This window comes from Scyliorhinus canicula, chromosome 14, assembly GCF_902713615.1.
Source record: "Scyliorhinus canicula chromosome 14, sScyCan1.1, whole genome shotgun sequence".
In the NCBI taxonomy this organism is placed as follows: domain Eukaryota; kingdom Metazoa; phylum Chordata; class Chondrichthyes; order Carcharhiniformes; family Scyliorhinidae; genus Scyliorhinus; species Scyliorhinus canicula.
In genome coordinates this window covers 39,301,138-39,326,575 of record NC_052159.1, presented here as the reverse complement: position 1 = coordinate 39,326,575, position 25,438 = coordinate 39,301,138, and the positions used below count along the sequence as shown (strand labels likewise).

Below are 25,438 nucleotides of genomic sequence, written 5' to 3'. Positions count from 1 at the left end.
GACGACTAGGGGCTTTTCACAGTAACTTATTTGCAGTGTTAATACAAGACTACTTGTGACAATAATAAAGATTATTATTATGTTGAGGGACACAGGTGCTACACAAACTCTCTTAGTGGAGAGGGATTGGTTTTCCCTCCGGAGAGTTCAATGAAAGTGACGGTGTTAATGAATGGGATAAGTGAGATTATAGGTGCGATTTAACGGGACAAGTTAAGTACAGTAGCGAGCGAGGTTCCCACCAGTGCCTCGACGGCTGCGTTGATGGGCTTTTGACCGCTATCGAACAGCGCTGACTTTTTTTTTGAGCTGTAGTTGGTTCCTCTCGGGTGAATCCACGTTTAGAATTATTTTCAGCTCTGGGGAGCAGAGCCTACTGGCCAGACCGGCTCCTCAGAGATTGAGCAGCAATTTTTGAATGGTGCCCCCTGATCTCTAAGTGAGCATGAGGGTCCCCAACGCCCGCCACCCACGGGCAGTGTCACCCCCCGCATACATGAGGATTACCCCACACCCTCCCCAAGTGAGGACACCCTGTCGTGGTGTCACTGAGGGCCCCCCTTTTCAGGCTGAACCGCACACCTTTCGGCCTCTCTCAGTCCGGACTCTATCTACACCTCCCGCTGCCTGGGGAAAGCCGGCAGCATAATCAAAGACCACTTCCACCTAGCTTACTCACTCTTCCAACTTCTTCCATCGGGCAGGAGATGAAAATGTCTGAGAACACAAACGAACAGATTCAAAAACAGCTTCTTTCTCGCTGTTACCAGACTCCTAAACGACCCTTTTATGGACTGACCTGATTAATACTTATGCTTCACCCGATGCCAATGTCTTTGTATTTACATTGTGTACCTTGTGTTGCCCTATTGTGTATTTTCTTTTTATCTTATTTTATTTTCATTCTACTAAATGATCTGTTTGAGCTGCTTGCAGAAAAATACTTTTCACTGTACTTCGGTACACATGACAATAAACAAATCCAATCCAACCCCCACTCGCCTTACGTTTCTTCATACCTCCTCTCACGAGCATCAAACCGCTCAGGCTAGACCCTTGGCAGTCCCACCCTGGCACCATAGCACCTTGGCACTGACACCTTGGCACCCTGCTCAACATCATCAGGGCAAAGCAGCCTGCTTGATTGGTACCCCAGCCACCACATTAAACAGTCACTCCCTCCATCAGTGCAGCAGTATATCAACCCGTAGTGAATTACCAAAACGACAGGGGCAGCAGATTCATGGACACTCCTCCACCTGCAAGCATCCCTCAAAGCCACAAACCCTCATGATTATATTTACAGGGCAGCATGGTAGCGCAGTGGGTTAGCACTGCAGCCTCACGGCACCGAGGTCCCTGGTTCGATCCCGGCTCTGGGTCACTGTCTGTGTGGAGTTTGCACATTCTCCCTGTGTCTGCTTAGGTTTCACCCCCACAATCCAAAGATGTGCAGGGTAGGTGGATTGGACACGCTAAATTGCCCCTTAATTGGAAAAAATGAATTGGGTACTCTAAATTTATATTTTAAAAAATGATTAAATTTACATTCCTTTACTGCTGCTGGGTCAAAACCTCGGAATCATTCCCTTCCTAAAAGAATTGTGAGTCTACCAGGGACTGCAGCCATTCATGGGCAGCACGGTAGCATGGTGGTTAGCATAAATGCTTCACAGCTCCAGGGTCCCAGGTTCGATTCCCGGCTGGGTCACTGTCTGTGCGGAGTCTGCACGTCCTCCCCGTGTGTGCGTGGGTTTCCTCCGGGTGCTCCGGTTTCCTCCCACAGTCCAAAGATGTGCGGGTTAGGTGGATTGGCCATGCTAAATTGCCCGTGGTGTCCTTAAAAAGTAAGGTTAAGGGGGGGGGGGGGGTTGTTGGGTTACGAGTATAGGGTGGATACGTGCGTTTGAGTAGGGTGGTTATTGCTCGGCACAACATCGAGGGCCGAAGGGCCTGTTCTGTGCTGTACTGTTCTATGTTCTAAGGCAGCTTACAATCAGCTTCTCAAGGGCAATTAGGAGTCAGCGATAAATGCTGATCTGGTCAGCAACACTCACATCCTGTAAAAGAGTAAATAAAATAAAAATTGTATGTTGTGATTTTTCACTTTTTGTTGCTTTTCCCCTTATTCTTGGAAGTCACATATTGCGAAGTTCCCTCATGCTCCTTTAGTTGATGAGTGGATAGCTCTGTTTCACTCTTCTCTGTTGGATCACGAAGATTAATGAAGTCTACCAGAATCCCCTTTCAAACTGCCTGTTATGATGAGTATAACAATTTTTTTGCTTGGGGAAATAAAGAAGAGCTGTCATTTAACTGACTATTGCTGCTTCTTCGCTAAGCAATGGCTTGATGCTGAAAATCAAAGTCTTTAAAATGCACTTCTTATTGGGTCTTTTCTAGATCATAACCATGATGGATGTAAAGCACCTATTTTGATTTTGCGCTATTGTGGTGGCCATCACAAGAATCTACTCAAATGCATTTGCAAGAATGGCAATGTTGTTCATTGTATATTTTTCATAGTTTGAAATTTAAGCCCTGCAGTGATGTGCACATAGTTACATTAAACTGTACTTTTGGCTAATTATTTTGGACACTGTAAAGAAACAGGATTCAGAAATAATGTCAATTGTGCCAACATCCATTTAAATAGAATAATACTGACAGTTGAAACCTTTTAGCATTGCATTTGGATTCTTATGTTGAAAGGTTGAATTGGGTGGTGAATGCCACAAACATCTAATCCCATCAAATAGTCATTAAATTCCCGATGTTGGATAAGATCCAGCAAGCACAGCCCTTGTACAAATACGTGATATTGTCTGAGCAGACCATCTTTTAAAAACCTATGTCGTATAATTGATTCATTTGATTATTTTAATATCACTGGCACCTAATAATACACAGTTAATGTGTGTTTTACAAGATGATTTTTATTCCTTTTCAAAATTATAAAAATATATTGAGCGACAAGAGCATAGGAAAAATGATAATGTATACACACCTCCCGTAACCACAGAACAATTGGAGATTCAATCTGACAAACAATAGTGAAACAATTAACATTTCTAGGTACCTTCTGTAATACTGTTATGAATACACAGCTGCTTTCATTTGAGTTTATTGTTACAAGATTTAAATTATTTATATTCTTAAGCAGAGTGTTACATTATTTAAACAGAATACAAACCATTACGGTTGAAAACCATAAATTGATTTTTTTTTGCCTTTCCGATTTCGGATGCCTTGCAAAAATTTGTAAAATGTATATTTATGGACAAAATGTCCAACTGGTAAAGGTGTTTTGTGCCCTTTTTCAATACCAACAGTAGTATAAAAACATTTCTTGAGTCTACATGGTTCATTGTTAATAAGTGAACAGGAGGCAAAATATTAACTGCATAACTTTATTGCCTGCCAATATCTGATATCTTTCTGCTTGATATCAAAAGTAGATGTCTCCTTTCCATAAATGATCCCTTACCAAATGGTTTAGAACTCGCAGCTTTCTTACTTCACAGAAAAGATCAAAGCTAAATTTAATAAATATACCAGACACGTTCACATACCTGCTGTTACAAGTCTTGAATATATATTTCAGTATTCATCTGCTTGATTCACGTAAGGAAGCCATTAGATGCAAGTCAACTTTTTTCCCCCCGGTATGAGTGATTGCTGAACAGAGAGGAAAGAACTGTGTTGGCATGAATCCTCTGTGGAATTAAGGCATCAAAAATCTCCTGCAGGGCACTTGTGATTTTGTGATTCCAAACTTCAGTCCAGGTTTCAAGAGAAACTCCTTTCAGGTTCATAATGATCCTTTGAGCAGCAAAACATGGCATTTATGGAGAGCTTTGTAGCATTTAAAGTCAAGTTTTATAAACACATCGGTGTTAAAAAAGCTTTATCTGCAATCCCTGGGTTTTACTGCATTGTACCGGAAAGCAACACAACATGTGGATATTGTCTCCTAATGATTCCATCATCTAATCATGAGACTAGCTGTACTCATTTCTTGGCTCCACAAATTCCTACCATTAAGGACCCAGGAGATGAAACTTTGCCTCATGTATTGATTAGGACTAAGAGTTCGAAATTTGAGCTTTCTTCCTGTGTCCTTCACAAGGCTTTATGGTATGAATCTAAACCTGACTGCTGAGGAGAATGCAGTATAAAATTACAAATGCATTAGTGTAAGTTAAATTAATGTTGCAGCTCTGTCACAGAGGAAACCATTTTGATATATTCATTCTCGATTTGTTCTGGAAAATCATATCTTAGGTTTGAGGTTTTTTTCAGTTTAACTGCCACAGAGCTATTTATAAGATCAAGAAAGTGTCTTTTTCCTTTTAGCTAAAATATTTAGTTGATCAAACTTGTTAATTTCCATTAAGGAATGGCATATAGAATATTTGTGCTCTTAGTCTACCTTATCTAATTTGCACAATTCTAGTTTTTTTAACATCAGAAATTTCATGTTAACAACTTCAGATTGCCAGTTCTTTTTTTTTTTAAATTGTGTTGCTGAGCAAAACATTAACTGCCAGAGGCTTAAGTCTAAAGTATGTTCTAAATTTACATGAGGTTTCGGATTGCAAACGTCTGAAAGTGCATGTCATGCCTAATTCAATTCAGATGGCCAGGCTTTCAGACTATGAAGGATTACAATCAGGTTTTCTCTGCAGAGGCTTTTCCGTGCTTTACTGCAAAATACATATCCTTTTTACATCCACTTGGTGCCATTGTCAGAAGTTTTAAACTGAAGTATCTTTTTCCCAAAAATCCATTTGTTGAGTTCAGATAAATTTCAAAGAGCCAAGATTTTTCGAGCCAATCACACAATCATACCTATGCCTTTGGGATTTTTGCTTTATAATAATCATGCAAAATTTGGTGATAAAAATAATTGAAAGTTTTCAATTCTACTTACATCATATTTGTTTTTATTTATTATTAATTTGGTTTGTCCACACAATTGTTGAAACTAACACATGAAAGAGTTCAGAAACAGATGTATTCAAAGATTGGTTTAATTTCCTTATTTGCTTTCAAACTCTGGGTTTGCTCTTCCATACCTTGCATCTCATTCTTCATGTTGTTCAGATTGAATCTAAGTTCAAGAATTTTGTTTGTTAATTCTTCATTCAAGCAACTATTCTGATACATTGGCAATTCATTCTCCCATTCTAAGCATTCTCTACAATGCTCACGAGAGACTTCTGATGCGTGGAGTTGTCAGGTTTTAGTTGAAGATCTACCGTTGTTGAATTTGGTTCCATAAAATTATAATTTAGGTGTTTCAAGTCCTCTTTCAAGTATTCTATTTCCTGTGAGTGACATTCCAGTGTTCATCAGTTTATTTATGTTAATTAGCCATAAATGTACAAGCCTTTCTATCAGTTAACATTCCAATTTTCCATTTCATAGTTCAAACAAATGGAGAATTAATTTTCTCGTTTGGTTTGTTTGACACAATTTGAATAAAATGAACACTCCAATTTCAGCTTGGCTATCGTACAGCTATAAATTACATTAGAGATTTAGGTTTTTTTCCCCAATTCCCTAAAGGCAAAGTGTCCTGTTGGGGAATGATCCCACAGATATATCAAAGGACTTTTTGTCTCAACCTTGTGTCAGTTCTTCATATATGAGATGACAGCGAGTCTCAGTTGGCTGATTGACCATGGAGGACTTGATGGCCAAACAAAAACAACTTGTATTTATGCTGTGTCTTTATTCTAATAAAATATCTATGCTTCACAAGAGCATTCTAAAACAACATTTGGCATAAATCACATGAGAGATTAGAGCAGTTGACAAAAAGCGTGATCTAGATGTATGCCTTAAAGGAGGAAAGCAGTGTAGAGCAAAGTTGTCAAAACATTTGTTTCCCCGTATCCTTTCATGGAAAGAGTCTAAGGAGCAGACAGTGATCATGGAAGAAATGTTCTGAAAGAATGAAATTGTTAAACTTGAGTTCCACAGATAACTTTGAAACAAAGACAACTAACTAGACTTGACAGAGTAGTTGCTGAGAGTAATGAAAAATTTCTGTCCCATCCAGGAGACAGGAAGGAAAATATATTGATATCTACATTAGTCTGGTTACTTTATAAAATATTTTATTTTAAAAATGGACAAATACTTTATCCTGACATGCCTTACTAGCCATGACTCATAGTTGAGGAATTTCTAGCTTTCAGATAACCGGCAAGGAACCTCGTTACCCTTAATTCTAATGTCCCCTATGACTGCAGAAAATCAAATTCCAAAGAAATGCACCAACACCCTCTACATTTCTAAAGCCCACTGTGACGATTTGTCTGTAAGATATAAATAAAGGACCCAGACTCCTCTATTAATCCTCTCAAGATTCCAGACCTGAAAAAATGCATCCTTTGTCCAGAACCCCTGAGAAGAAGTGGGAGGTATGGCTCATGACCTCCTCCAAGCTGTTAGAAGCTTTAATATTACCATGTGGAACTGAACCCAGACAGCCTACCATTATACCACCCAACAAGTAGCAGCAGAAACGGGTTCTGTTTAGGTAAATTGCCTGGCCCTCATCTACGCAGTATGGCACTTTAAAGACCATAACTCCTGTGCCAGTGACTATAAGATTAATCTCTCTGTGCCTTCTTACATTGTGGAAGACCTCACTTCTGGAAAGACTGATCATCCTGCAACAGTTTCAGCCTGCTAACCGCTGAAGGAATGCACCACTGGAGTTTTGATTCTGGACTTTGGACACACGTGAAACCAGAACTCTTAATTTTATTGTGTCTTGCCCTGTACCCCTTTTCTCCTCCCCGTATCTCTCGTGTAATGTGTGAATGCAAAAGATGCGGGCATTGGGAAACCCCTTCTTGCAATTTGTGTGTGTAACATAAACCAATTCTCTTATGTTACCTTTTCTTGAGTATGCTGTGGAGTTAATAATAGAAGATTAGATCACTCCAAAACTGAAGGGTTGGGGAAAATACAACACCACTTTTAAAGGGGGAAATCAAAAATTAAAAAGAAAACACCTTTTTTACAGACACGTAGTGAGCAGAAGTGAGCTGTTTTATGTTAATCCTCCTCTGTAACAATTCACCAGTTCGAGAAACAACTCAAAAACAAGAGTAATTTTGGCTAAATTGGCTAATTGGCTAAATTTGTGAAACAAGAGGAAATGAAGATTTCATTCCTGAAATGTGAACTCCCACTTGCATCACAATGAAGTTCACACAGAAAGAAAAACAGAGATGAGCTGCGAGTTTTCAAGAAGCAGTTAGATAATAGCACGTTTGGCAAAGGGGATCAAAGACATGAAGGGGCGGATGGGTGGGATTAGGCTATTGAATTGGATGATCAGCCATAATCATAATGAATGGCAGACCAGGCTTAAAGGGCTGAATGGCCTCCTCCTGCTCCTTTTTTCTATGTTTGTAAGTTCATTCTCCCTGTAAGGAATGGGATAAACCAATCACCATTGATTACACCAGATGAGGAGTTTAGAAGGAGCGATGACGCTCCAAAGAATGAATAAGATCAAGCAACCAAACGCCAGATTGTTCACATTCAAAAGAATCCTTCAACTGTTGTAGCGATATGATCTGGAAGAATGATAAAGTCTCTTGACCTCCTGAACCTGTAAACACAGAGACTTGACGGGAGAAGAAAGGATAGTAGAATTAATGTAAATGTGTTGGGTAAACAGGAATGTCTTGCAAATATATTGGATAAAGACTTGTGGCGAGATGTATTATAAGGCCTGGCATAGAAAGGGTTAATGTGGGACTGGGCACAGTACTCCCCAGTAATGTGACACATGACCCAATTCTTGAGGGCAGTCTTCTAAGGACAGAGAGATGTGTTGAGGCAGCATGGAGAAAGCTCCTAGCTTAGACCTTATACTGTGCATATGTACATGAGTAATTAATAAACACTGTTAAACTGCACAAGACACTGAATCTCTTCATGAATCTCTTCAAACTATACACCTGTTACAACAGTCACCACCTTCCACTTACACCCATCCACCACCCAAACTATGTCTTTGTCAGCAACCCCACCCCAGGTCTTACTGTGCTGTCAGCACCTCTCCTCCAATCCCCTGCTCCTATGTTTTTTTAGCATGCTGCCACCCTCCAAAACAAAATGGCCTTTATATATTTCTCCCCAGAGCTGGTCACCCTGCCTGAGAGTGAGAAAAAAAATTGAAACATGGCTCTTCATGTGCAAAGGTCTGGCATCCCTAATTTAAAGGCTTATAGATAGAACTCTATGATTTAGGGCTTTGACAGGTGAAGGCACAGACCAATTGAAAAACAATCAAATTAGGATTGTTGAGGAGGCCAAAATTATTAGAATCCAGATATCTCGGAGGGTTGTGTGAGTGGAGGAGATGGTAGAGATTGGGAAAGGTGAGACCAAGGAGGCACTGGCAGACAGGATAAGAATTGTAAAATTCGGATTGGTTAAGGCATTGCTAAAGGGAATGAACTAGTGAATGTCTGTCCCCCAAGCATTTCTTACACATAACATGAGTAAGTGAGCCCACTGCATGCCCGGTCTACAATCTTAAATTGGCTGTCAGTAGTTGTTAGCACTGCCAGAATTGTTGAGCAAGTGTTGTCCAATGGGATCACATCTAATGTTGGACACTGTTTTCAGATTCACAAGCAGGGGTGGTTCAGCACAGCCTGTATTTTTCACAATGTGAACAGCTATGACGAATGTAGAAATTTTTATATGTTATATTTTATATCTGTTGCAGTAATGTTTTTAAAAGCCTAGGTTAAGACACATATTTGTTGCAACACTATTATTAAATAACCTAGGTTAAGGTACCCAGACTGTGGCCGGGATTCTCCCCTACCCGGCGGGGCGGGCGGTCCCGGCGGGATGGAGTGACGTGAACCACTCCAGCGTCGCGCCGCCCCAAAGGTGCGGATTTCTCTGCACCTTTAGGAGCCAAGTCCTAACCTTGAGGGGCTAGGCCTTCGCCAGAGTGGTTGGCGCCCTGCCAGCCAGCGGGAAAGGCCTTTGGCGCCACACCAGCCGGGGCCAAAGGGACTTCACCGGCCGGCGGAAGTCCGTGCATGCGTCGGTGCATCAGCGGCTGCTGACGTCAACCCCGCGCATGCGCAGGAGAGGGCGTCACTTCCACGTCCGCCATCGTGAAGACTATGGCGAATGCGGAAGAAAAAGAGTGCCCCCGTGGCACAGGCCCGCCTGCCGATCAGTGCCTCCCCCCCCAGGACCCCGGAGCCCGCCCGCGCCGCCTGGTCCCGCCGGTAAGGTAGGTGGTTTGACTCCTGCCGGCGGGACCGGCATGACAGCAGCGGGACTTCGGCCCATCGCGGGCCGGAGAATTGCCGGGGGGGAGGGGCCTGGCGACCGGCGCGGTACGATTCCCACCCCCGCCGAATCTCTGGTGCTGGAGACTTCGGGAGACGGCGGGGGCGGGATTCACACCAGCCCCGGCGATACTCTGATCCGGCGGGGAGTCGGAGAATCCTGCCCAGTGTGTCTGCTGAAGCTGTAATTAAGGAATCATAAAAGAGGTTATTATTGCATTTAACCACTTACCTGGTTAGAGATAAAGGGCTAATGGAATTGTGTTTTTTATTACTGGAGGCTCCCGAGTATAGTTAATTTATGGTGGTGGGGATGGTGTCGTTTAGGCTTAGCTAAGCAGGCCACGGGACTTAGTGGAATATAGATGATGTAATTAAAGGGAGGAGCTAGGTTTGTCTGTGGTTGTACAGTTTGCCATAGGATTTTAGTCCGACAAGACAAGAATATCTGCTCTTGAAATGAAATGAAAATTGCTTATTGTCACGAGTAGGCTTCAATGAAGTTACTGTGAAAAGCCCCTAGTCGCCACATTCCGGCGCCTGTCCGGGGAGGCTGGTACGGGAATCGAACCGTGCTGCTGGCCTGCTTGGTCTGCTTTAAAAGCCAGCGATTAGCCCTGTGAACTAAACCAGCCCCTCTTGAAAGGAGCTCTAAAAGTCTCTACACAGCGAAGAAAGTAAATCTGATTTGTTCACTTTATTTATAAGTGGTATTTGAACTGTAGTGGGTTGCTTAATTGGTATAGATGGCAAGTTTTTCTTGTGTTTAAGGACTGTTTTAATTGATAATTGTAAAGATATTTCTTTGCTGTTAATATGGTTAATCCTGTTTTCAAATTAATGTTTGTTTTAACATAAAAGGTACCTATTAATCAGAGTCATCACTCCTGAAATGAAGTATCCTTTCCTCAAAGTATTACAAATTTAAAAAAATTGTTTGTGGTTCCCATCCGGTATCCTAACAAATGTTGGGGTCTGGCCCAGCATCCTAACACAGCAGAAGGGACACACAGTTGTATATGTTCCATCAATTGTTGAAACATATGGCCTACATACCTGGCATCACACCGGCGCTGTAACTCAAATACCACATTATTCATTTGTGTGATAGGCAGAGCATCTTTTTGGCTTGACAGCAGAATCCTGTTTGTGGTGCATACCACTCTTTTTGCTCCTGCATATTAACAGCATGAAATGATTAACTTCACCTGATACTCAAATGTTTGAGAAACCTTACCCTTCCAGGGTGATCTGAGGTTGACTGTGAACTTTCAGAACCAAACCTGGTGGCGTTCGGCCCATTCATGAGTTTGTGTTATATACAGTGAGCAATGATCTGCCTACTTTGAATTTGAAAAAAAGCTTGGCAGTTAGTTGTTCCCAAGTGCATTCTCGAAGGCAATGTCTCTACCAGTCAGAGTTCACTTGCCAATCAATGAACACGCAACTTCTTATGCAGTATAAATCATTGTCCCCTTCATTATTGGTATTCTTGTGAATAGTCCTGATGCGTTCAAGTCAAAATTCTTTTTTATAGCAATACTCAAGTTCCGTACCACCAAATGACTAGTTGTAAAATTCAGGATTTCCTTAACTGGGAGGCAATGTAGGTCAGTGAGAACAGAGGATTTGGGGGAAGTAAACCTGGTTTGAACAAGGGCACAGGCTGCAGAGTTTTGGATGACCTCAGGCTTTCCAGAGGGTAGAACATAAGAAGCCAGCCAGTCATGTGTTGGAATAGTCTAGAGGTAACAAAGACATAGCTGAGGGTTTCAGCAACATATAAGCTGAGCAGGTGTGAAGTTGGACGCTGTTAGAGAGTGGAAATGGGTAGTCTGAGTGATTGGGTGACAATGTGCTCATAGCTTCATCTTTAGGTGGGATATGAACTAAGGTTCTGAGCAGTCTAGTTCAGCCTCAAACAGTTGGCAAGGAGAGGGACGGAACTGGCTGGGAAACCGCCTTTGTGCTGAGAATAGAAGATGATGGGTTGAGCCTTCAAAGTGTTTAGTTGAAGGTAATTTCTGTTCGTCCAATGCTGGATATCGGGCAAGCAGTCTGACTATTTGCCAAATCTAATCATGTTCCCACTTGATGTCGACCTATAGGAGTCATTGAGCAACAGTCAAGAGCGAGAACCTTGTATGATTTCCAACCCCATCCTGCAGCCCAGGGGCACCAAGATCAATTGTCACACCCCATCTGCTGCCTTAGCCAAGATCAGCTAACTCGGCTTAAATTGGCTGTTGAATTTTGAACCCTCCAGCTCCAAGAGTTAATCCTGAACCAGGCAGAATCTTTGACCTTTGGGATTTTATTTTATTATAACATTTCACATAATAGCATCGCCTTCAGAGATCAGCAGTGTTTTACAGCTACAGTTTAAGTGACTAGACTCTGGGAAAAAAATTAAAACTAGAAACTCAAAACACATTTTTAGAATTTGGTTTTTCTCCATGTTGAAATAGTTGGATAGAAATGTAACCTGAAGTTTGTATTTGGTCAGGACAGAGATGATTTGCTATGTTCTTGACAAGACCTGTGCTTGATTACTACTACAATCTGAGCCAATATCTGTCACAGCTGTGGAATTGTGTTTAGTTGAAGGCTGTTCAAATGGGCCTGCTTTGCACTTCCTTTCTAAAATATGTTTTACTGTCACCTCCCCCAACCAGCCCCTCCCATTTTATTTTCTCTGTTTCCATTTTGTTTCTAAGCAACTTTTTGTTCTGTTGCAAATGTGCATTGTGTGGGTAGTGTATCAGTTCCAAATTTTATTAAGGTTCATTGAATACACAAATTTATGAAAGCAATAGAAATCTGTCTCTGAGGAGTATTTCAGCTTTTTAGTAAGAGGACTTGTAAGCTGTCAGTTAGAACTGCCTGACCCACATCTGTCATTGAGAAAGAGTAAACATTGTTCAACCTTGTATTGAGAAATCGGGTTGCATTTTATTATTCATGCATTTGGACAAAATCTATGTTAACAATGGATATTTAATACATCAAAAAATGTATTGTTTCTGTTCACAAACATTAAAACATTTTTATGTCATAAAGGAAAATTGACACTGCAGTGTGGCCTTACCATGCCTGATCCCTTAACAGCACGTCTGATGCAAGAAACAATGTTAGACTGACTTTATTATAATGATGTGAATACATTTTGTTTGTACATCAGCATAAAAGTGGCAGTACAACTCAGACTTTGTACACATATGTGTATAAAGTGCACGCTGTTACCTGTACTCCTTGGGCTTTGCTTGCTAGGCCAGCATTTATTGCACATCCTTAATTGCCCTTGCGAAGGCGGTGGCGAGTTGCCATCTTGAACTGCTGCAGTCCATGTGGTGCAGGTCCACCTATAGTGCTGTTAGGGAGGGATTTTCACCCCACAACAGTGAAGGAACGGTGATATATTTCCAAGTCAGGTTGGTGAGTAGCTTGGAGAGGAAGCTCCAGGTGGTAGTGTTCCTAGGTATCTGTTGTTCTTGTTCTGCTAGATGGTAGTTGTAGTGGAATTGGAAGGTGTTGTCTGAGGAGCTTTGGTGAGTTCCAACAGTACATCTTATAGATATTACATATTGCTGTTACTGTTCGTCGTTGGTGGAGAGAGTGACTGTAGAACGGGTACCAATCAAGCAGGCTGCTTTGTCCTGGATGGTATTGAGCTTCTTCAGTGTTGTTGGAGCTGCACTCATCCAGGCAAGTGGAGAGTATTCCTTTACACTCCTAATTTGTGCCTTTAGACAGGCTTTGAAGAGTCAGGTGAGTTACTCACTGCAGGATTCCTAGCCTCTGATCTGCTCTTTTTAAAAATAATTTTTATTGAAGTTTTCACAAATTGTCAACAATAAAAATAACATAAGAACAACCCCCCCCCCCCCCCCATATACACAAAGAATAAATTAACAAAGATAAATGGAATAAAAGCAAATATACACACCCAATCAAGAAAAATAAACAAACCCTCATGAACCCCCCACCCACAACGAACTCTCCACCCCCCCCCCCACCGGGGTTGCTGCTGTTGCTGACCATCGCCTACCACTCCACCAGGAAGTCTAGGAACGGTTGCCACCGCCTGAAGAACCCTTGTATCGATCCCCTTAATGCAAACTTGACCTTCTCCAATTTAATAAATCCTGCCATGTCGTTAATCCAAGACTCCATGCTTGGGGGTCTTGCATCTTTCCACTGAAGAAGAATCCTTCGCCGGGCTACCAAGGTTAGGCAGTGCCAACCCCCCCTATCCCTGCTCCGCTCCAGGAACACCCTTCTCACCCTCGGGGTCTTCTGCGCCCACACAAACCCCATAACGCTCCTGTTGACCTGCCTGAAAAAAGCCTTAGGGATCGGGATAGGGAGGCATTGGAACAGGAACAAAAACCTCGGGAGCACCGTCATTTTGACTGACTGCACCCTGCCCGCCAGGGAGAGTGGCAGCGCGTCCCACCTCTTAAACTCCTCCTCCATCTGCTCCACCAGCCTCGTGAAGTTAAGCTTTTGTAAGGCCCCCCAGCTCCTAGCTACCTGTACCCCCAGGTACCTAAAACTCCTCTCCGCCTTTTTCAACGGGAGCTCACCAATCCCCCTCTCCTGGTCCCCTGTGTGCACTACGAACAGCTCGCTCTTCCCCATATTGAGCTTGTACCCGGAGAAATCCCCAAACTCCCTAAGGATCCTCATCACCTCCGGCATTCCTCCCACCAGGTCCGCCACATACAACAGCAGGTCATCCGCATATACCGGCAGCCGATGCTCCTCCCGCCCTCGCACTATCCCCTTCCAGTTCCTCGACTCTCTCAGCGCCATGGCCAAGGGTTCAATCGCCAGCGCAAAGAGCAGGGGGGACAGGGGACACCCCTGCCTCGTTCCCCGGTACAATCGGAAATACTCTGACCTCCTTCTGTTCGTAGCCACACTCACCACCGGGGCCTCATATAGCAACCTCACCCACCTGACGAACCCCTCCCCAAACCCGAACCTTTCCAACACCTCCCACAGGTACCCCCATTCAACCCTATCAAAGGCCTTCTCCACATCCATCGCCGCCACTATCTCCTCCTCCCCTTCCACTTCCACTGCCGGCATCATTATAACATTCAAAAGCCTCCGTACGTTAGCATTCAATTGCCTCCCTTTGGTTCACAAACCCCGTCTGGTCTTCATGTATGACCTGTGGCACACAGTCCTCTATCCTTGTGGCCAAAATCTTTGCCAGCAGCTTTGCATCTACGTTTAGGAGTGAGATCGGCCTATATGACCCACACTGTAGGGGATCCTTGTCCCGCTTCAGGATCAAGGAGATCAGGGCCCTAGACATCGTTGGGGACAGAGCCCCCCCTTCCCTTGCCTCGTTGAAGGTCCTTACCAACAGCGGGCCCAGCAGGTCCAAATACTTCTTGTAAAATTTAACCGGGAACCCATCTGACCCCGGTGCCTTCCCCGTCTGCATGTTCCCTATCGCTTAGACCAGCTCCTCCAGTCCAACCGGCGCCCCCAACCCCGCCACCTGCTCCTCCACGGAAGCCTTAGCCGGTCTAGGAAGCGACCCATCCTTCCCTCCTCCAATGGGGGCTCTGACCGGTACAGTTCCTCATAAAAGCTCCTAAAGACCCCATTGATACCCACCACACTTCGTACCGTGCTCCCTCTTCCGTCCCTAACTCCACCGATCTCCCTAGCTGCCTTCCGCTTCCGAAGCTGGTGCGCCAGCATCCGGCTCGCCTTTTCTCCGTATTCATATACCGCCCCTTGCGCCCTCCTTCACCGCGCCTCCGCCTTCCTGGTGGTCAGTAAATCAAACTCAGCCTGGAGGCTACGTCGCTTCTCCTCCGGGGCCTCCGCGTACTTCCTGTCCACCCTCACCATCTCCCCCACCAACCTCTCCCTCTCTCTCCTCTCCCCCTCTCCTTGTGTGCCCTAATGGAGATTAGCTCTCCTCTGACCACTGCCTTCAGCGCCTCCCAGACCACCCCTACTTGCACCTCCCCATTATCATTAATCTCCAGGTATCTCTCTATACACCCCCAGACCCGCCCGCTCACCACCTCGTCCGCTAACAACCCCACCTCCAGAAGCCACAGCGGACGCTGGTCCCTCTTCTCCCCAACCCGAGGTCCACCCAATTCGGAGCTTGATCAGAAATCGCTATCGCCGAATATTCCGTGTCCTCCACCCTCGGAATCAGCGCCCTGCTCATGACAAAAAAGTCAATCCGGGAGTAGGCCTTGTGGACATGGGAGAAGAATGAAAATTCCCTGACCCCTGGCCTCGTAAACCTCCACGAGTCCACCCCTCCCATCTGGTCCATAAACCCCCTCAGCACCTTGGCCGCCGCCAGCCTCCTGCCTGTCCTGGACCTTGAGCTATCAAGTGCCGGGTCCAGCACCGTGTTGAAATCCCCCCCCCCCCCCCCCCCCATTATTAGGCCTCCTATCTCAAGATCCGGAATGCGGCCCAACATACGCCGCATGAACCCTGCATCGTCCCAATTCGGGGCGTATACATTGACCAGCACCACCCGCTCCCCCTGGAGCTTGCCACTTCCCATCACATACCTACCGGCGCCGCCATTGTCCGCCACAATGCTCGACGCCTCAAACAACACTCTCTTCCCCACCAAAACTGCCAACCTCCTGTTTTCTGCATGAAACACCTGCCCTACCCACCCCTTTCTTAACCTTACCTGATCCGCCACCCTCAGGTGCGTCTCCTGGAGCATGGCCACATCTGCCTTCAGCCCCTTCAGGTGCGTGAACAAGGGTCCGCTTGACCGGCCCATTCAGTCCCCTTACGTTCCAGGTTATCAGCCGGATCAGGGGGCTACTCGCTCCCCTCCCCCGCCAATTAGCCATAGCCCTTCCAAGGCCAGCGTCGTGCCCGCGTCCCCCGCGCGGCCCGTTCCCCACAGCGGCAGACCCCCGCCCAAACCTCCTCTGCCACCTCCAGCTCCCCCCTTGGCCATTCCAGCAGCAACCCGGTTCCCCCCTCCCCCCCCCCCCCCCCCCCCCCCCCCCCCCCGGATAGGTCCCCCCCTAGCTGCATTGCACGCCCATTGTACTCCCATGAGTCTGCTGACCCCCGCCACTCCCACCGCACCATCGACCCCCCCCCCCCCCCAGTGCAAAATTTCCCCTCCCCTCCCTTGCCCACAAGCAGACTCTCGTCCTTCCCATTCCGCTCCCAGCGCGGGAAAAAGCCCACGCTTCCCAGCTCCGGACCCACTCCCTTCAACCCTTCGCGTGGGAAAAAGCCCGTGCTTTCCACTCAGCCGGTCCCGCCTCCTCTGGCGCAGCTCCCTTTTCAGGCCCAGTCCCACTAGCCTGAACAAAGGCCCAGGCCTCCTCCGGGGACTCAAAATAATGGTGTTGATCCTTGTAGGTGACCCACAGACATGCCGGCTGTAGCATGCTGAACTTCACCCCTTTCCTGTGCAGCACTGCCTTCGCCCGATTGTAACTGGCCCTCCTCTTCGCCACCTCCGCACTCCAACCCTGGTAGATCCGGACCTCCGCGTTCTCCCACCTGCTGCTCCGCTCCTTCTTGGCCCACCTTAGCACACACTCTTGATCAGCAAACCGGTGGAACCGCACCAGCACTGCCCACGGCGGCTTGCTGGGCTTGGGCTTCCTCGCCAGCACTAGGTGGGCCCCCTCCAACTCCAAGGGCCCCTGGAAGGCCCCCACTCCCATCAGCAAATTCAACATGGTGACCACATAGGCCCCCATGTCCGATCCCTCCAGCCCCTCCGGGAGGCCCAGGATCCGCAGGTTCTTCTGCCTCCTCAGATACTGAAGCAGTCCATGTCCAAATGGAGCAAGACAATGCCCAAACTTAGGCAAAACTCGCTTTCCATTTCTTATGGAGCGCCTTGTGCGCCTCCACCTTCACCACCAGGCCTAGGATCTCGTCCTCGTTCTCCAAGACCTTCTGCCGGACCTCCCTGATCGCCGTCCGTTGGGCCGTCTGTGTCTCCAGCAGCTTATTGAGTGAGGCCTTCATTGGCTCCAGCAGCTCTGCTTTTAGCTCCTTAAAACAGTGCTGGAGCAGCTCCTGCTGCTCCTGCGCTCATTGCGTCCACGCTGCCTGGTCTACGCCCGCCGCCATCTTGGTCCTCCCTCTTACCTTTCTTTGCAGCAATGTCGCTTTTTTAATCGTCCCGTTCCTGGTCCAATCCATACACCAGCAGGGGAATGTTGCTGTCTCCTTCCCACACCGGGAAACAACAAACAAGCGCTGATGCGGGCCCTAAAAAGAGCCCAAAAGTCCTTTGCTAGCGGGAGCTGCTGAACGTGCGACTTCGCTCCGCATAGGCGCAACCGGAACTCCCTCTGATCTGCTCTTATACTCACAGTATTTATATGGCAAGTCAGCTAGGTTTCTGGGAAATAGTAACCCCCAGGCTTTTTTATAAGCGTCTCTTCACAGACACATTTTTTCCTTTGGGGAATAATGTGGAAATGGTGGAAGCTGATTATCAGCCTGTTGAATCGCATTATGAGCACTCCTACCATAACCAGCAAGTCCTGACATTGGACTTGAACCTGGATCTTCTGGTCCTGAGGTTGGGATGCTGCCACTGTGCCAAAGGACCTCCTTAGCTCAGGATGTTTGTAGTGGGGGATTCAGCGATGGTAATACTATTAAATTTCAAGAGGCGATGGTTAGATTTCTTCTTAACGGAGATGGTTATTGCCTGGCACTTATGTGGCACAAATGCTACTTGCCACTTGTAAGCCTAAGTTTGGGCATTGTCTTGCTCCATTTGGACATGGACTGCTTCAGTATCTGAGGAGTTGTGATTGGTATTGAACATTGTTCAATACTCGGCAAACATCCCGGCGCCTGTTCGGGAAGGCTGTTACGGGAGGTTTGGCAGCTTGTGTTTATTTCCTCTGGGACAGCAAGTCCCATTTTAGAAAGCTGTCAGCCAATCTGAATTGGCCGGCAGTTGTATAATCCCAGCAGTGCCAGGAGACAGTAGTGGCTGCTGCTGGAATTGCAGGCAGTCGCAAATAAAAGAGGAGAAATGTCTTCCAGATTGAGGTAGGTTTGGGCATTTTGGGCAGGCATGGCCAGGAGACCAAGGAAGGAGGGTCGCACAACAGAGGTAGGAATGGTGGGACAAATGTGGGAACCATCTTGGAGAGGGAGAACCCTTGAGGAGGGAGCCCCTGAGAGTCAGGGTGAACCCCCCACGAGCATCCCATGTAGTGAAGCTGCCGGGCTATTTGCAATGGCTCCACCTAATTCCACAGACTGGAAATTGCAGCAGAAGCAGAATGAGACCCTTTTGTGGAATTTATGGTCTACTTAAGGGCCTCAATACACATAACGGTGGGTGGGTGGGCTACCTTCCGCTTTACCCATGTCCCAGAAATGGGGGGACACCTTGGAGGTGATCTGGAAGGTGTCTGTCTGTCTTTATCTTACGTGTGAAATACATCGGCAGGGGGATGAAAAAGTCACTCCATGGATCTCCAAAATCTAGAGTTCCCTAAATGTCAAGGAGCTTACAGGGTAGAATAAAGTTAAAAAGGATTATGCAGACATTGTGGTTAAGGATGAGGATTCTGAAATACCTAGTTAGATTAACAGATGAAAATATTAAGGGATTTAGCATAAAAACTAGATAACCCAGAAGGCTCAGATGATCCCAGGCTGCTCAGAAAAACGAGCAAGGAAGACCAAGGAGAGTCAATATAAAATAAAGGGTTCAATTCTAAAGTGGGTGCAGGAACAGAGAGACCCAACAGTATATATACAGCAAAATGTTGTATGTAGCAGGTAAGGTTGAGAAGGTGTAAAGGGATCCTGAGCTTCATAAATCAGAGATTGGAGTACAAAAGGAAGCAAGTAATATTAAATCTCTATAAAATACACTGGGCATCACACTTTAGGCAGGATGTGAAGGATGATTTAAAGAGGGATTTAGTAGAATAGTTCCAGGGATGAGGGTCTTCAGTTGTTCTCTTTCAAAAATAAAAGGCTCGGAGGCGATTAGATAGAAGTGTTCAAAATCATCAGCATATGTTGGGAAACTTTTCCCATTGGTGGAAGGGTCGAGAACCAGAAGAGACTGCTTAAGATGAATGGCAAAACAACCAACAACAACATAAGGAGTACCTTTTTACCCAGTGAGGGGTTAGGATCTGGAATACACTGCTGGAGAGCATGGTGGAGGCAAATGCAAAGGAAATTGAATAAGCGCCTGAAGAAAATAAATTTTATGGGCTACAGAGAGAGGATAGGGATATGGGGGGTTGTGAGGGATAAGTGAGTTACTTTTGCAGTGAAATAGCAAGAATACGCAGGGCTGAATGGCCTCTTGTGGTGCAGCTGTCCCAAGATTCTTTGAAATAGCGGAATCTCTGACCTTAATTTTTTCAATCCTCCCTGACTACACGTGAGAACTTTTGACATTGTACCACCATTTAAAAAGGAAGGAAAGGTAGACCAAATAAGTACAGATCAGTCAATCCAACCCCAATCGTGGGCAAAGTATTGGAAATATTTTTGAGGGACAGTTCAATCATGCATTTAGAAAGGCGGAAAATAATCAAGGACAGTATTTATTAAGGGAAAATGTGTCTGACTGATATGATCAAGAAAATTCAGGAGGTAGCAAGGATCATAATGGTAGCAAGTTTAATGTGGTCTGCATAAATTTCAGGAAGGTTTTTGACAATATGTCATCTGACAGACTGGCTTGAAAATCTGGGACTTTGGGACCCAAGGACAATTTTGGCGGTGTGGTAAGAAGCAAAGTTAGTGGTTGATGGGTGCTTTTGTTGCGGGAAACCGTTTCCAATGGGGTTCCACAGGGGTCAGTATGCGGTTCCTTGCTTTTTCATGGTGCGTATTTATATTTTAAATATGAAAAGCATGATTTAGAAGTTTGCAGATTATATAAAAATTGTGTGTTTGATGGTGAGGAAGAAAACCATGGACTGCAGGAAGGTATTAATTGGTTGGTCAGGTTGGCAAAATGTGGCAAATGGAATTTAGTCTGGAGAGTCTGGCATGGTGGCACAGCGCCAGGGACCTGGGTTCAATTCCGGCCTTGGGCGACTGTCTGTGCGAAGTTAGCACTTTCCTCCCGGTGCTCCGGTTTACTCCCACAGTCCAAAGATGTGCGGATTAGCTGGATTGGCCATGCTTAATTGCCCCTTAGTGTCAAAAGGTTAGGTGGGGTCATGGGGATAGGGTGGGGATTAGGCCTAGATAAGGTGCTCTTTCCGAGGGTTGGCGCAGACTCCGAATGGCCTCCTTCTGCACTGTCGGGATTCTATGATTCTATGAAATAGAAGATAATGCATTCAGGGAAGGAAAGCAAGACAGCGAAATACATAATAAATGGTATGATACTGAGAAGTGTAGAGGAACTGAGGGGACCTCAGAATGCAATACACTGAATGTAGCAGGTCAGGTAGCAAAGGTAGTTCAAAAAACATCCAGGATACTTTATTAGTTGAGGCATTGCATATAAGAGGAGGGAGGTTATGACACAACTGTATAAAACACTAGTTTGGCATTACTAGAGTACTGTGTGCAGTTCTAGGCACCACATTGCGAACAATGTGATCACACTGATGGCGGTACGGAGAATACTTATGAGGACATTGCCAGTAATGGAGTATTATAGCTATGAGGAAGGTTGGATAGGCTGGGGTCGTTTGCTTTGGAACAGCGGAAGCTGAGGTAAGATATAATTGACGGGCACAAAATTATGAAGGGCTGAGATGCAGTGAGAAGAAGGATCTATTTCCTTTTGCAGAGAGGGTAATAACTGAAGGGGGCATAGATTTGAAGTGATCGACAGAAGGATTGGAGGGCAGTTGAGAAGTAAATTATTTTCATCCAGTGGGTGGTTGGGGCGTGAAAGGGTGGTAGAAACAGGAACCCTTATCGTTTTTTAAAATATATGGACATGTGCTTTAAATGCTATAACCTACGGGGCTCTGATGAAAGACCTAGAAAGTACCTAGAATCATAGAAGTTATAGTTCAGAAGGAGGCCATTCGGCCCATCGAGTCTGCACCGGCCCTTGGAAAGAGTACCCCACCCAAGCCCACACCTCCGCCCTATTCCCATAACCCAGTAACCCCACCCAACTCTTTTGGACGCTAAGGGCAATTTATCATGGCCAATCCACCAAACCTGCACATCATTGGACTGTGGGAGGAAACCGGAGCACCCGGAGGAAACCCAAGCAGATACGGGGAGAACGTGCAGACTCCGCACAGACAGTGACCGGGAATTGAACCTGGGACCTGGAGCTATGATGCAACTGTGCTAATCGCTGTGCTACCGTGCTGCCCCTTGTGCTACCGTGCTGCCCAAATAAGATTGGATAGCTCCTTTGTGGGCAGCATGGTAGCATGGTGGTTAGCATAAATGCTTCACAGCTCCAGGGTCCCAGGTTCGATTCCCGGCTGGGTCACTGTCTGTGTGGAGTCTGCACGTCCTCCCCGCGTGTGCGTGGGTTTCCTCCGGGTGCTCCGGTTTCCTCCCACAGTCCAAAGATGTGCGGGTTAGGTTGATTGGCTATGCTAAATTGCCCTTAGTGTCCTAAATAATAAGGTTAATGGGGGGGGGGGGGGGGTTGTTGGGTTACGTGGATAGGTTGACTTGAGTAGGGTGATCATTGCTCGGCACAACATTGAGGGCCGAAGGGCCTGTTCTGTGCTGTACTGTTCTATTCTATTCTATTTTCAACCAACACAGCCATGATGGGCTGAGTGACCTCCTCCTCTACCATAAATTTACCATGTTTCTGTGCCTCTATAAAATTGCTCACCTCAGCTCCGACCACAGTTCATCTGAAGCTAAAGCTCTCATCCACACCTTTGTCACCTCCATTCTCAACAATTCCATGTTTACCTCGGCAACCTACCAAACATCATCCTCCGTAAATGTTCACTCATCTGAAATTCAGATGTATCCTATCCAGCTCAAAGTTCCATTTGCCTTTCAGCCCTGCCTTGCTCGCCTATCTTGGCACCCAGTCCTTCAATTTAACATTCTCACCCTTGTGCTTCAGTTTCCTCCATGGCCTTGTTCCAGTAACCCCCTCTGCAGCCGCTACTAACCTCCCCTCCAGGAACTTTCTGCTACTTCAAATCCTTCAAATTTATAATGAATTCTTACTTTAAATCAATTCTTTCTGCAGACTTTCTTAGGCCCATGGTTTTAATATTACATGCATTTATTAAACCTAAAAATATGAATACAAATCAATAAAATTTAAGAAAACAACAAGGCAGTGATTTGCAATCTATTACAATCTTAAGCATTTGACAGTTTAAACATTTTTTTGTGTAAGTATAGCAATTGAAGCTTGTAGAAGTTTACTTTGGAGATCTCTGATTAACTAAGATATGGAAATTCAGAGATACCAGATCTGACTTTATTACCTATTTTTTCGGATTACACACTGCACAGTTTTCATATAAATATTTCAAGTAGCTTTTATGAAATAACATAATATCTTGGTCTGTTTTTCTAGGAATGGCAGAATTCTATTCAGAAGAATGCAGGACTTGCATTTATTGAACTCATCAATGAAGGAAGGTAACCGAGCTTTATACTGTCAGTCAGCTGTAATGTAGAACACAGGAAGACGCTTTGTGTTCAACAGAGAAATATTCTTTTTTTTTTAACTACCTGTGCGTCAATAGTTCAACGTTGTTGTGGTGAAACTGTATGTGATTTATGTAAATAGTTCAATTGTTATGAAATTTAAACAATCTCAATTTTATTAGCAGTTTCCTAAAAAAATACATCAACACATCATTTTACTCTTAATTTTCCACAAAGTAGTGAAAAATATGCAATCAATAATTATATTTTTCATTTTGTTTGTGGACAACTGCTGAAACAGCAGGGAAGTTTCATATTAAGGATAAAGGGAGTTTAGCCTGTAAACCAATCTGCTACCCCATCTGTTCAAGGAGTATGTGTTGTGATTTTACAGTAGGTGACTTCATGCTCTGTATATTAAAGCAGCATCATTTAAGCACTAGGTTCTGTCAAGGTACTGCAGTCAACGCCTAATAATTTTCACCAACATATAGGCTGGCTTAAAATTGTTAACTATTAATGTAGACTTTGTGACCTACAACAGACACAGAAGTTTGGTTCTTAAAGTCTGCTTGGATATTTCTTTTGAAGCGAGGTGCGGTGAGCGAAAGTCTAAATAGATTGCATGAAGATAATTAATGACCTGTTTAAAATAAACATACATAACATTAACACCACATTATTTTGTAAAATACAGTTTCAGTGAGCAATAGGGAGAATTTCCATAAATTTGAAATTTGTGCAATATACAGTTCACAAGTGTGTATAGCAATCAATTTTTATCAAAGTTGCACGGCAAGGAAACAAAGAGCCACAACTGCCTGTTTAAAATGTAGCATGATTGATAAATCGACCTGTCAATGTGTCGTTTTTAGATTTACTAATTTACTAACACAAAAATTCTATTTTAACCTGATTTGCTTGAGTACTATTTCACTGTGTATATTTTCAACATAGTAGTTGTAATGAAGAATTTTCAGATAGAATGAAGAAGAAAACTAATCATTCTAACCACCAAGAAATCATCTAAATGCTAGCTATTCATCATAGATTAAGAATGTAATTGTGCAGTTGTCTACAATTAACAGAGCATAAACAGTTGATGAATGTGCTGTGGTTTAAGTGCTCTGCGGCTGGCCAGAAATTATGAAGAGGATCATTACAGGAATAAAAAAAGCACCTTCATAATTAAAACAAAGCATATTTAATGATGTGTAAAATTACCTTAATCTCCACACAATAAGGACTATTTTTCCCAGAATAAAGTCAGGATCAGATTGGTAAAAGGTTGTTGGAATAAAAAGAGATTTATTAAATGATAAATGTGCATATTAGCAAATTGGATTTTTGAAAATAAAAACAATTAGGGTATTGAAACTCAGTTTTCCAGCATGTGATATTTGACGGATTTTAGTGTCATCACTGATTAACCAGGTTTTCTCAGCTGTTCAGTCTTGAATTTTCCAAAAGTAGTATCAATCAAATTATCTACCTGTGTATTTGAAAAGAACTTTGTTATTTTTCTACTGTTGCATTGGTAGTGTTTATGTCATGTCATAAAATTCCAACAATGGACAGTCATGAAAAATGTGAATTTTCTTTCATGCAGCCAGTTAAGTAGGCGTTTCATTCAATACTTCTCATAAATAATTCAAAATTATAAATGAAACATTCTTAATTATCAGCAGATGAGTTATGTTTTGCTTTTGTTCATTTTTCTTATCTATCAATAGCCATAGTTTCTTTCGTATTATACAGATAGGTTTGATCTGTACCTTACTAAACAATCACCTGAATTTTATGAATGTATGTATGGGAGCAGTTGAGCTTAAGGCAGTTGTGTGCAGAATATCTGTTTATTCAAAGGTAGCATTTGTCAAATACACTAGACTAAAGATAGACTATGATATTCTTGTGCTCATGTTTTAAAGATTGCTATGTCATGCCATGAAGGACCACATAGTTAGAGTGGCTAATGAGGCAGAGTTCATTCTGAACAGACAGAGGGCAGAAGATGTTCATAAGCATGCAGAATTTGAGGTAAGTTGCTTTTAACAGTTTTTTTTACTTCAAGGCAAAGGTCACATAAGTTGGAAACAAAATGTATTGGTTGTTTTAGCACACATGGAAGATTTTTAATTTTAATAATTAAAAACTTGTTAATTGTTTTAGTTAGAAAGTGGTTTTATCATATCTGTTAAAATTTTATGATTTTGATGGAACTCCTTTATCAAGACAGGTCATCGCCAATTGAACTATCAGATCTTAAATAAATCAGATTAAATATGTTGCAATTAAAGGCGAGAAATTATCCTAGCATTTCAAAGATTTGACAGTTTTTATTATTTTTTATTAGTTCACATAACTTTGGCTTTGATGAATTGTTTAGAATTCTGTATGTGTAGTGATAGCCAAAAGCAGTCACAATGCTTTTGGCGCTTATTAGTGTCTATCAGCTCACAAAAGGTTGGCATTTCTGGAGCAAATATTGAGTTAGTTTAAAT

The 25,438-nt window shown here is 44.1% G+C and overlaps 1 protein-coding gene across 8 annotated transcripts in view; it reads left to right on the top strand.

The window, feature by feature from the left end:
• The window catches only part of nbeaa (neurobeachin a), a 1,044,979-nt gene that overhangs the window by 530,257 nt on the left and 489,284 nt on the right, over nt 1-25,438 (top strand). For all 8 annotated transcript variants that reach the window (XM_038817846.1, XM_038817850.1, XM_038817848.1 and 5 more), the window contains exons 36-37: nt 22,861-22,925; nt 24,866-24,974. In XM_038817846.1, the coding sequence (XP_038673774.1) occupies nt 22,861-22,925; nt 24,866-24,974 (174 nt within the window). The remainder of the gene's footprint in view (nt 1-22,860; nt 22,926-24,865; nt 24,975-25,438) is intronic.